The sequence below is a fragment of the Parasteatoda tepidariorum genome, chromosome 11 (genome assembly GCF_982258835.1).
Source record: "Parasteatoda tepidariorum strain Cologne lab strain chromosome 11, Ptep-v5.0, whole genome shotgun sequence".
Classification (NCBI taxonomy): domain Eukaryota; kingdom Metazoa; phylum Arthropoda; class Arachnida; order Araneae; family Theridiidae; genus Parasteatoda; species Parasteatoda tepidariorum.
Genome location: NC_141765.1, coordinates 87,000,125 through 87,012,684, shown reverse-complemented (window position 1 = coordinate 87,012,684; position 12,560 = coordinate 87,000,125). Strand labels below are relative to the sequence as shown.

Genomic DNA, 12,560 nt, shown 5'->3' with positions numbered 1-12,560 from the left:
GGCTTTAATAGTTTAATCGTTGTAAGAAAAATAAATTAATAAGGAGAAATGAGTAGAAAAGTCAAATAATCTAATGAATAACCTATGTTATGCTATCTCCGTCTTTTTAATGTTTTCAATTAAATGTGATTTTTAATACTTTATCTTATTTCTTTTAATAAAGTTGTGGTCCATGGCTGGCAGAGATCTGCAATGCATAATATTGGGTTAGAAGATTACAGAGAGGGATCAACTTTAAACTTTTATAGAAACCATAATTTTCCATAGATTTAATTTCTTTAAGTGATTTTTAAAAATTAAAAAAAAACTGAATACATATTCTTTAAATATCATAAAAATAATGTATTTCTTAAAAATATTCTTTAAATATCATAAAAATAATGTATTTTTAAAAAATATTTTTTAAATATGATTATAATATTTTTAGCTATTTTAAAAATATTTTTTATACTAACAACTTTATTTATAAAATTAAGTTTTTAATTTTAAGTTTTAATGATTTTTTACGTGATTTTATTCTAATTTGATGAATAATTTAAAAAAAGAAATATTTTAATCTTAAAGATTTGCATTGCGAAATAAATATCTTAATGATAAATGAACAAAAATTGAGACTTTCTGAGAAAAAAATTGGAAAAGTGTAACTTCAACCGACTTGAGAAATATTAGCAATAAGTAATATTTAAGTAAAAAAAAACATGCTTACATTTTACAAGAATTTTGAGATCTTATAATGCTGAGGATTGATTTTTTTATTATAAAGTTCCAAGAATTATATCATTATATTTGCTAATAATTAAAAATTGAATGGAGCACTGAGTCTTATTGATTACCAATTAAATATGTTTAAAGTTGAATGAAAATGACAGAAAGAAATCTGGTTAACCAAGGTTAGTTTTGCTCATTTTGGGCGAAATATAAGTCTTCGATTATTGCAATTTATTGTAACACCTTAAATCTATTTCCTTCTTATCTAAAAAGTACTATAAGGGTCCTCAAAATGATTTTTTTCTTATTCCAAATCTTTAAATATAGATAGTAAATCGATATTACTTTTTAAAGATAAAATGTTTTTTAAAATCTTCCAAACATGATATGAAACAGATGTTATTGAGAGCAAAGAATGTAATGTCTGTTATCTTTCTAGAAAGATGAATTTCATTATTGATGGCAAGTAAACATGTTTTTGAGTATCAAATAAACCTTAAAAAAATTCAGGACGGTATTATATATTTTGTTTTTTGTAAAATAATTTTTAGATTTCATAAGTTAATCGTAAAGTGAATAAAAAAACAAAGACCTTGTGAAAATAATATGTGATTTGGTAAATTGCATGTTGTTGTTGTTTTTTTTAGCATGTGTTCTAAAATAAAAATAGGAAATCAAGATCTTACTAATAAAGTTATGTCAAATAGGAAATAATTACACAACACTAATATGGTTTAAGTTGCAAAAGCTTGAAAAGTGTATAAAAAAGTTTTACAGTGCAGTAACATTTGTTTAATAAATTCCTCCAGAATGTCTGAGGCCACTATTTTTCCCATCACAAAGTTAAGCCAATATAACCATTTATCCAGTTTTTTTCCTTGCTAAATAAAATGTACACGTACAGTGCGAAAAAAATAGTGCAACTGAATGATTTTTGTTGTAATGTTTGAATATTCATATGGTAAGATGCAATCTTAATGGTTCAAAGATCTAATCTTAAATACGTGAGCCGCAATAGCTCAGGGGATAGAGTGTTCACCTTCCAATGAGGTTCGAATCCTGGAGATGGCTGGTTGTCACGAATTCGCATCCACCTTGCACCAACTACAGTGCTGATGTGAAATATTCTGAGTGGTAGACGGATCATGGGTTAAAGTTCCTTTGCTGTCAGGCTAACCGTGGGCGGATCTCGGGGTCTTCCTCTCCGTGTAACGCAAATGCGAGTTAGTTCCATCAAAAAGTCCTCCATGAAGGCAAGTTTTTCCGAATATTTGATACAGGAGTTCCCTTGTCTTCTGTACCGGGTTCAAAATTACAAGGCTACGGAGTTGAACATTAGTAGTCGTAAACCCAAGAAATTGGGTCGGCTGTTCAATGACGATTATAAAATTATAAATCTTAAATACGTTAAGTTGCTTATACAGGCAATAATTTTAGGCACAAAATCAGATATGAGATTTGGATTCTTGACCTTCAAAATATAGGGTGGGGGTAGCCGCACTCTGGAAAATATGTTCAATATAGGTTAATCAGGAGCGTCAAGAGTTTGGACCCCTTAAATACTACTATTGGCATATTTTGCCATATCTCTAAAAGCATTCAACCTTTTTACTCCTAATTATAAAATTCGTTTGACCATAGATCATTCAATAAAAAAATACTAATAATTATCTTTTGTTATTTAATTCGAAAAATAAAATATTCGAAAAATTGAATTGTAAGGTTAACAAAGCTTAAATTATTTTCGTCTTTGAGTTTCAAATGATTAAATACAAAATTTTTATGATGGTTCAGATTGTTTATATTTTGCAGTTTGTCCTTTAAAATAAATTAAAAATATATATACCTTCTAATTCAAGTATATCTTTACTTATCTTTAAATTAAGCAATTAAAATAATTCATTATTATTACAAATTACTTTTTGTTTGGAATTATCTTTGAACAAAAACTTTTTATAATTATGTGCAAAAAGTTTTAATTTGCTTAAGTTCTTCCAGATTTCAGAGATATGGTGAATATATATCCTGGTTTTTCTGCTCATTACACAGTGAGCTCATTACACACACATTTATGAGTCAAGTTGAAGAACTGGTAGAACAATTTAAAGAAGGACATTACAAAATGCATTCATTGTAGCGTGGAATTTACGATTTTGAATCCTTTAATGAGTCTTGATGTATCTTTTTGACAAGGATATCTTTGTGTTATTGTTGTTAAATTTTACAAGGGCTTATCAGCTGAACTTTGCAATGAGTACACAAATCTGCATTGGTATGTGTAACAATAAATAATAAAATTTAAATAAATAAGTATTAATGAATACATATAAATATATATAAATATAAATAAATAAATAAATATAAGTTTGCAGCGTGATTCAAACCCGCTACCTTTAAGCTATAGCTTTGGTATGGTAGGACAGCCTGATACGTAACAGTTAAATTACTGATTCAGTTCAGTCTTGTTCAGTCATTTGAATATTTACAAATGCACTTTTTTTTCTATAGTTTTAAAGGTCGTTGGCAAATGCTAGCTTATAGTTTACATAGAAACAAAAAAATAATTACTGACAGAGAACTAATTTAAGCGTTTATTAAATAAAATAGAGGTTATTAAACTGAACATTTCGCGCTACTTAAAATTATACTAAAACTGTTAAAATTATTGATTTTTGTTTTGAAAAATTATCTGACTTTATCTATCAAATTTACAACCAAACAGCATGGTAATAAAACCATATTTTATTTGTAATTTTACCATAAGTCATGATCAAAGTATTGAAAAAAATCATCGTACTGTTTTATGTTTCCTTAGCGACAGAAAACACGATAAATTTTACCATATTCTAGTAGTGTTGACCATACTGATTTTTCTCAGTGTTTGTGAAATGTTTAAACCAATTTAATAGTGAAAAAATTAGATAGATTTAGAATAATTTTGCATCAAATAATATAAAACATAACGAAAATTTAAAAAATGAGCTGATACAACTAAATATTTAAATGAAATATATATACTGTTTTTGATTTACCCCTTCCGGGCTGATGAAAGGAAAAAGAAGCGCTTTCTCAGGTCTGCAAGCTCTGAAAGTATACGTAATAAAGAATACGTATATGTACTATGATACGTACTAATATGAAATGTAATACGAGATTACCAAATAACATCAGGTTCGTGTGGTTTTGGGCTGTTAGAATCAAAAATGCTCGTTTCATATTTGATACCATAGACGTGAATGGAAAAATCACGTGAATACGTATATTTGATCAAAGTCCTGAATGGTTCATATTATAAATTTGATTACAATAAATGGTAATAGGTTGTTAAGCGAATTAACAAAACAGTGGGTTATGAGATAAAATGTTCGCAACTTTATAAAATTTACTATAACGACTGGTTTTGATTCCCAATGACTAATAAGTCTGACTGAACCGCGATGGCTCATGGGATAGAACAGTGGTTACCAATTGGTGGCCTGCGAATCCTTTTTTTTTTGTGGCCCACGAACTAAAATATATTAGTTGTCATTTTTTGGGGGACAATTTTCGTAAAAAATCTATATGGGTTTAAAATACTTTTCACTTTAAAAAGAAAACCTAATTTCTTCGTTTCTGTAAATTTAACATACCAACGGTGCAAAACATTTACTTCTCAGGTTTTTGCATCCAAGAAAATATTTATTCAAATAAAAAAATAATCGGGTATTGTTGCTCTTTTTATTTCGTTCTTTTTTTTCTTCTTTTTTTTTGTATTTTGTGAATATAATTTAGCATGTGCGTATCAGAAATTTTCTTGAAGAAATTCTCCGATTTCACTTTTTGAAACCACTCATTTTGGACGAAATTATTTGTATCTGTAAATTTAAATTTTAAAATGTAAATATCTATTCTCTGATGGTTGCAGCAGATAAATCTCAATTCTCTCATTGAACATTTTGTGTGCTACTATGTAAGTTTTAATACCAACCTTTTTAAAGTTTCATATCTTACTATTTTGACATCTGCACATTAATTGTTTAATACATAGATGCACTTTAAAGTTATTGTAGTCAGAATTTTTTAATATGCAATTAAATATTTTTAAAAATCTACTTCTTATTTTAATTTGTAATTTAATACTTTTGTTTCGTACAACTTGATAAAAATCTGACAGTAATATTTAATGTTCCTTCAAACATAAGATACTTCTATATAAAATCTTATTAAAGTTGCGGTCCGCCATTTGACTCATGTTTTTAATTGTTGCCTCCGGCCTCATGTAAGTTGGAAACCCCTGGGATAGAGCTTTCGCCTTCCAATGAGGTGAACCGGGTTAGAATCCCGACATGGCTGGTCGATATGAATTCTGCAACTGGCTTGCACCGACCACAGTGCTGACGTGAAATATCCTCAGTGGTAGACGGATCATGGGGATAGAGTCCCCTTGCAGTCAGACTAGCCTTGGGTGTTTCTCGCGGTCTTCCTCTCCATGTAAGGCAAATGCAAGCTAGTTCCATCAAAAAGTCCTCCGCGAAGGCAAATTTCTCCCAAAACTTGATCCAGGAGTTCCCTTGTCTTCTGTATTGGGTTCAAAATTACAAGGCGTCATAGTTGAACATTAGTAGTCGTAAAACCAAAAATTGGATCGACTGTTCAACGACGATTTTAAAATATAATAAGTCTGGCTTACGTTTTAATATATGTTTTCTTCTTGAATTACGCTTTCTAATAAGTCATTATATTTATTATTGGTTCTTTATACTAGTTACTGAAACTAAGTAATTTCATTTAATCATATTAATCAATAGTTAGTATTATGCACAATTCAGTTGGAGTATTTCCCGATTATGAGGGCATTTGTCGCAAATTAGAAAATTGGGGACTCGCTAATTGGGAATTTCAGTTAGCCTAATATGTTATCTATTTAAAATATTATTTATGTGGTGGAGGAAAATTTGGCATAAAACTAATGAGAAAATGAAGTACTTCAATAATTTTTGCTTAGGTGTTGCTAATCAATCATACAAAATATTTTAACTCCTTGGTTGTTTGGATAAAAATTACTTTATCTATACGACATTATAAAGTTTCTAGAAGAAATGATCCTTTAATTTTAAAAGTAAGATAAAAATAATTATGACTCATTTAAAATTCACAGAATGTCAATAAATTGAATATCGAAACACTAAAAATGATAGCAACTATTGCACCATTTCAGTTGAAAAAGCTTTTATGTATTTACGTTTTTTATTATTCAACTTATCTAGGAACTCAAAATGATATTTTAAGAGGTAAGAGCTTCTTGAAATAAGGTGTAATCAGTTTACATTATTATCTCGGAAAATACGTCAAATATTTGATAAGTAAAAAAATGTTTGAAATAAAAGCTTACACAAATGCATACTTTATTCCAGAGCTGGAACAATCATACAAGTCAAGTAAGTTCAATTTAGCTTAGTACCTGTCTCATATTGTAAAACATTAAAATATTTTTCAAATTTATTACAAAAGAGTGACATAATAATACGGATAATATTATAATTATATGAATAGATATTAGTATCTTAAATATATATTTAAATAGTACTTAAGCAAATATCAGCCAGCATAAGCGTGATTCAAAATTAAGTTATTGGTTATTGAGTTAATTTTCGCTATGCAGAATATATTTATATATTTCCTCTCCCTAACTTATTTTTTAAGTTAATGAAAAATTGGTTTATATTGATGGTTTAGGCATTTTCTGAGATAACAAGATCAAAGAGTTAAATTAAGAGAATCAAGAGAAAAAAATAACAAGATCAAAGAGTTAAATTTCACAAAAAAATTTTTGAACAATATTAGAGCTTAAAATCATACATATTTTTACAATTTTGCAACTCGTTAAAATGTAAAAATTCGAAAAAATTTAAAACTTGAAAGAATTCTATGCAACATATTAAACAATTTCACTGACTTATACGATTTCTCTCTTTCATTTGATGATGTATTTTAATCATTAAAATAAACAAATAACAAAACAATTCTATAAAATGTGACATACTAATAACTAAATTTATTGAATTTTATGAAAAAGAAATTGAGTCTTGCTCAATTTTTGAAATGAATAATTTATTGTAAAATTGCTGAAATTTATACAGTTTTAAGACTTTTTCGATTATTTTGTCAATTTTTGCGTTTTAATATTTGCTTATAAAAGCAAATTTTTTTTTGATAAAATGTGCAAATCAGAAAATATTTAAACTGAAGTCATGACCTTGAAATATAAACTAATATATTTTGGATTCAGTTTCAAAATTATGCTTTAAAATACAAGGAATTCTTACATGAGTTTACAAATCACTCAATGTTATTGATAAATTCCAATACTGAACATTGGAGACCATTTTGTCGTTTAAAATTACATAATTTAAAATGGTGCAAAAATTTGTATAATTTACCTTTCAAAATTGCTTTGTTGTCACAATAACTTAAATTATAAAAAAATTTAATAATTATTATAATAATTGATTAATAAAAAAATAATCCAAAAAAATTATATTTTGCTTAAATTTATTTCTGCTTAAAATTTTTTTACAATTGCGCTATTTTTTTTTTGAAATTGTCCTAATAAATGCCATAAATATAGTGAAACAAGAAAAAAGTATAAATATAGAATTAACATTACTTGGGCAAAACTCTCGACCGTTTGATTAAACTATTATTTTCTAGGTTGCAACAACCGCTCCCCCTTTATTGACGGTATGTTTTTTAACATCATTATCCGAACAGATTAAAAAAAGTCATATTATTAATTATTCAGGGGAAGTACGTTTTTGTGACCGATTTCTTAAATAAATTTAGTCTGCACTAATTATTTATGTCATTTTAAGTCTATCCTTTAAAACATTAATATTTCCTGTTATATGGTTGTTCGATTATAAGCTCAAAATTTAATAAGGGGTTCCATTTTTCTTAGGGAAAGGAGTACTGAACATTTAAGTTTTTATATCTTCTTAGACATAAAATATATATGAGTTAAATCATGTTTAAAATATTTTTATGCTATAGAATAAAACAATTTCTCTCAATTGCAACTTATAATGATTCATATAAATATGTTTATATATGCATTTATGACAGTCATGTGTTTATTAAATTAATATATAGTATATATTAGGTAAAATTTGCAATAAAAATATATTATAAAAATCTTGTATATATAAGAATTTATTAATTAAGATAGTAAGTTGAGTAAGTAAGAAAAATGTTTCTTCGACGATGAAATGTATATATATATTTAATTTCACTAACGCTTACAGTTTAAGTTGATCCAGTGACTAAAAGCATTTTTTCTAAAACCTAAAAGAAACAAAAATCTGTTAAGTCTGTGTTATTTTCTTCACAATTGTTTGAATCATTTCGCAATCGGAAAGATAGCGTGTTTATGTGACTGCAAATTGCGATTTTTTTTTTTTGGATAACATCTGGATTCTTAAGCTTTACAATTGAAGTTCAATACAGCATTATCTGACCACCTGTTATCCTATTTTTTTTTACCTGAATATAAAAATTGACTTGGGTTTTTTCATATTTATTTGATGTTTCCTACTTAAACTTGAAAGAGTTAAAAGCGAAAATCACTTGTGCAATCCTTAGAGACAGGAGAAATACTTGAACATAATCTCATGTAAAAATTTCAAGTTTTCTATCCTTTTAACAAATTTGAAGCAAATTTTAATTAATTAATTTATTTATTAACTAGTTTAAGAAGAATACAAGAGTTAATGATGTTTTCTGCAGTTTTTGCACTTCTCTTCACCGTAGGTAAGTGTTTTTTTATTTTCTCAATTTAAATCATTACATTATGTAATATAATATTATATTATATTATATTATATTATATTATATTATATTATATTATATTATATTATATTATATTATATTATATTATATTATATTATATTATATTATATTATATTATATTATATTATATTATATTATATTATATTATATTATATTATATTATATTATATTATATTATATAATATTATATTATATTTTTTCTCAGAAAAGGCTTGAATTTTTTCACAAACTTTTACTGTATGATAAATGTTAAAGCTGGTTTGACACAGCATTAAAAAATTAATAATATTACTTATCGGTAATTTAGTAAGCTATAATATAATAAAGTTGTTAAAATGATGGTAAAATAATTTTATAATTCTAGCTATAGTACTAATTAAAATTTATGAAATTATAGTGATGTTAATTCATCAGCAGCGAAGATTCCTCAAATAATGTCTTTAGTAATTATTTGATTATAACATAATATTATTCTTTTGAAAGAAAGAAAAAAACAATGTTTGAGTTACAAATAATAGAAGTCTATCTTTCGTTTAAACTCTATAACCTTTAAACTATTTCTCAAAACATTTTGGCTCCTTTACTAATGCTTGTATTCGCTTTGTCGTGACAATGAATTTTAATAATTTTCCCTTGTGGATCTACGGCCTAAGTTGGAGTTAATACTTTTAAAACTCATTAATTTTACTAATTTTTATATGAATTAAACTAAATTGCACTATTCAATTATCGGAATACTTGCTTTTGAATATCACTAAGGATAGTACTTGGTCACCAATATTTTGGTAAGTTTTCTAGTTTGAATCCGAAACAGGCAAAGCTCGCATATTTTCTAATGGCCAAGAAAAATTGGGCAAGAAGAAAATTGAGCATTTCTTTCAGAAAACAAGAATGACTTTCTTCTATCGCTATTTAAGGCTTGGAGTTTTGGTGAGCAAGATGCAAAAATTAATGTTCAGGGGTTTTGCAATTTTTGCTTCTCTAGAATTGCTATATTACTTATAAATTAGAGGGTATCGATTTTTTTATTAGATATCAATCGATTATTTGGTTGATTCCTCAGAACCTTCATAGTTTCACTTCTTACAAATCAATAAAAATAATTATAATTTCTTTTCCCAAATAATGTTAGTTGCTTTTTTTGGGGGGGGGGGATAAACTTATAAAATGATTGGAAAAATAAATACGAATATTACATGGTGTTTAAAAGAAATAAGATTCAGAGTTGTCAAGTGCAGAGTTGTCAAGTTATCCGTATTTCTCTTTAAAACCAAATTTAAATTTAGGGTTCTTTAAACAGAATTATTTTGTATATCATTTTTCTTTTTTTTCTGTTTCACTTACGTTTAAGAGATCGAGAAGTTCGAGAAGTGAAGTACTCATGTCTGTTTGAATTATTAGTAGTATTGAAATGAAAATTATAATATAATCTGGCTAGTAAAATGAAAAAAAATTGTTTAATAAAGTTCTTCCTTTATATCTCTAAAAAGAATTTTTAAGTTGACTTAGTTTTTGAAATCTTGACCAGAATTTGATCTTAAAAGTTGATATTTCCTGGAACAGAACATGAACTTAGAACTAATGATTAAAACTAAAGAAATCTTGCAAATAATCATAATGAAAATCTTTGTAAAATAATGAGTATTTTCGTAACATTAAAGAGAGTAAAATTACAATCGATTTAACTAACTTTTGCAATTATTAAAGTCTCGATTAAGAAGTTTTTTTTATCATCCAAAACCAACCTTTAAAATATTCTTTACTTCAAAAAAGTAGCAGAAATGCATAAAAAAAATCTTAATTATGAACTGTTTTTGATTAAAAAGATATTTAAGCTTTAATTTTATTGGTCAAATATGCATATTAAATTAAGCACTTATTCTTTTCAGGTTTGACGTATGGATCACCCATTGCTAATCAGTACATCGATAGCGTTTTGAATGTAGCTCTGAGAAATGAAATTAGATCTGCAAGTCTTGATCCTGCAGTACTAAATGACTTTCAAACTGAATTCCAGGACAAAGTTGCAATAATTGGAAAAGTAAAAGGCAAGGCAGAATATTCCAAAGGTACACTTAGTGGTCTTTCTCAAGCTCGCCGTTTTTCAGAATGCCAAGGACCTTATTATAGCTTTGGTGCTAAAAGTATCAATTGCACAATTACATTTAATACTTTGCATATAAATTATGAAGGGAAACTTAAGTATGGTAAAGTACCAAAAGTTAACATCAAAGGAAAGGGTGACGTTACAAACACAGTTATTTTTATTGAAGTGACCAGCCAAGGTGGATATCCAACCCTGAAAAATTTTCTTTTCCAACAAATTGGATTCATGAAAGTCACATTTACTGGATTAGGTCCACTGAACAAGTTTACAAAGTTTTTAGAAGATGGCTATAAATCTCACGTTGAAGCTCAGGTTTTTAATTCCGTTAGTCAAAGATTTCAATACGCAATGAGTAGAGCTGTGGCCTCAGTACCAATGCCAAATTAATGTTATACGAGCATGATTATTTGTTGGATTCTCAGGTATACCTTTACGAATAAAGATTTAACATTGTGAAAAACTGTTTTGCTTTATTGCTCTTGTACATTGTTTGTATAGTTTATTACTTTAACTGTAATTTTTTTAAGATGAAATTAAAAATTGCTTTTTTGCTGTAAAAATATCATTGTCTCATTCTTTAATTTTAAATCATTCTCTTTTTAAATTTAAACTCTAATATTGAACCATTGCATTTTGTTTTAGTAGCATTTACCTAATTTGACAAAAATAATGCCTTCAACCATTAAATTTTAATTTCCATATTTTTACGAGTTTAAATGAGCACATTTTTTAGTTTATCATTTTTACGAGCCAATTTTTAAGCGTTTAAAAATAGTCCATTTTGGAACGAATTTTGAAACATATTTATAAAATATCTTATTTGTTTTCCTCCTCGTGTTATTTTCTTCTTTTTATAGTGTTTATGCAATTTTAATATAATATTAAATCAATTATAACACGTCAAATTTGCACTTTTATTTAACATATTACTTATTTAAATACCAACATTTTCACGCAGCGTAAGTATCTTATTTTTAACAACATTTTTCTTAAATGAAAACTATTGTTCACTGATCAATAATTATATAAAATATCATTTAACTTTTCATTAAAAAAATTAATTTAGTTCCAATTAACTGTTTTTTTTTCTATTTTAAACAATATAAATAATAAAAATATGCTCGATTTGAGCAAGTGACTGGAGGTTTTATTTATTAAAAAAAGACAATAAATTTCAACTTTTATTGCAGATTAAACAATTATCGAATTATTATTAGTAACTTAAAAATATTAATTTCTTAAAACAATCTAATATAAAATATGAAATCCAGTTCCAATACATATAATTTTGTAAATTGTGATAAAAATAAGGTAAAAATGTAGTAAATAAATTCCTGAAGAGAATATGTCGAATCTTAAAATTTAATTACTTTAATTGAACAAAATACATGGAAATATAGGTACCAACTTAAGTTGCTATTTATAATGATTTTTGAGGGATTATGAGGCTATAGGGATTAAAATACTTTTGAAAAATCTCGAAAAAAAAAGTTGTGCACATGCCTTTGGTATTTATTAGATTTCTTTCTTTTAGGGACGTATGTGAAACTTTAAAAAATATGTGCAAATGCTTTTTAACCCGTCAAGCAAATTTAGAAGAGAAAAATATTGATTGACAGCAAACATAATGGAAAAAGTATAGTTAATGTACATCAGAAAAGAAATTTAAAGTAAATAATAAAACCACATTAAAAAGGTTGACCTCATATATACTTAGTACCTCAGATATGAAGTTTTAGTTCTCCTTACAGTGCTTGTGAAACTTGTGCTAAAGAACGGGAGCATTTCATTTTCTACGGAAATAAAAAATAATGTGCATTCTCTTTGTGTTGCAAATGAAGTGTGTTATTTCTTATCAAAAAATTGAAATATTGTTTCTCGTTATCTTACAAGCTTAAATTAATTTTGAAATTATTCAAGG

At 26.5% G+C, this 12,560-nt stretch overlaps 1 protein-coding gene across 2 annotated transcripts; it reads left to right on the top strand.

The window, feature by feature from the left end:
• Positions 1-5,897: 5,897 nt before the first annotated feature.
• LOC107450407 (uncharacterized) lies at positions 5,898-11,199 on the top strand. 2 transcript variants are annotated; one of them, XM_016066199.4, is made up of 3 exons: positions 5,898-6,125; positions 8,432-8,493; positions 10,422-11,199. In XM_016066199.4, the coding sequence occupies exons 2-3, from the start codon at positions 8,454-8,456 to the stop codon at positions 11,024-11,026; spliced, it is 645 nt and encodes a 214-aa protein (XP_015921685.1). In that variant the 5' UTR covers positions 5,898-6,125; positions 8,432-8,453; the 3' UTR covers positions 11,027-11,199. The 2 variants fall into 2 exon arrangements, with proteins under 2 accessions (XP_015921685.1, XP_071043404.1); XM_071187303.2 differs by having other exon boundaries at positions 6,111-8,356.
• The last annotated feature ends 1,361 nt before the right edge of the window (positions 11,200-12,560 follow it).

What these genes read in the sequence shown, in the direction of transcription:
- LOC107450407 (XM_016066199.4), top strand. Translation starts at nt 8,454, where the DNA reads ATGATGTTTTCTGCAGTTTTTGCACTTCTCTTCACCGTAG. An exon ending in TGCACTTCTCTTCACCGTAG is followed by an intron (nt 8,494 to 10,421) that starts GTAAGTGTTTTT and finishes TATTCTTTTCAG; the next exon opens with GTTTGACGTATGGATCACCC.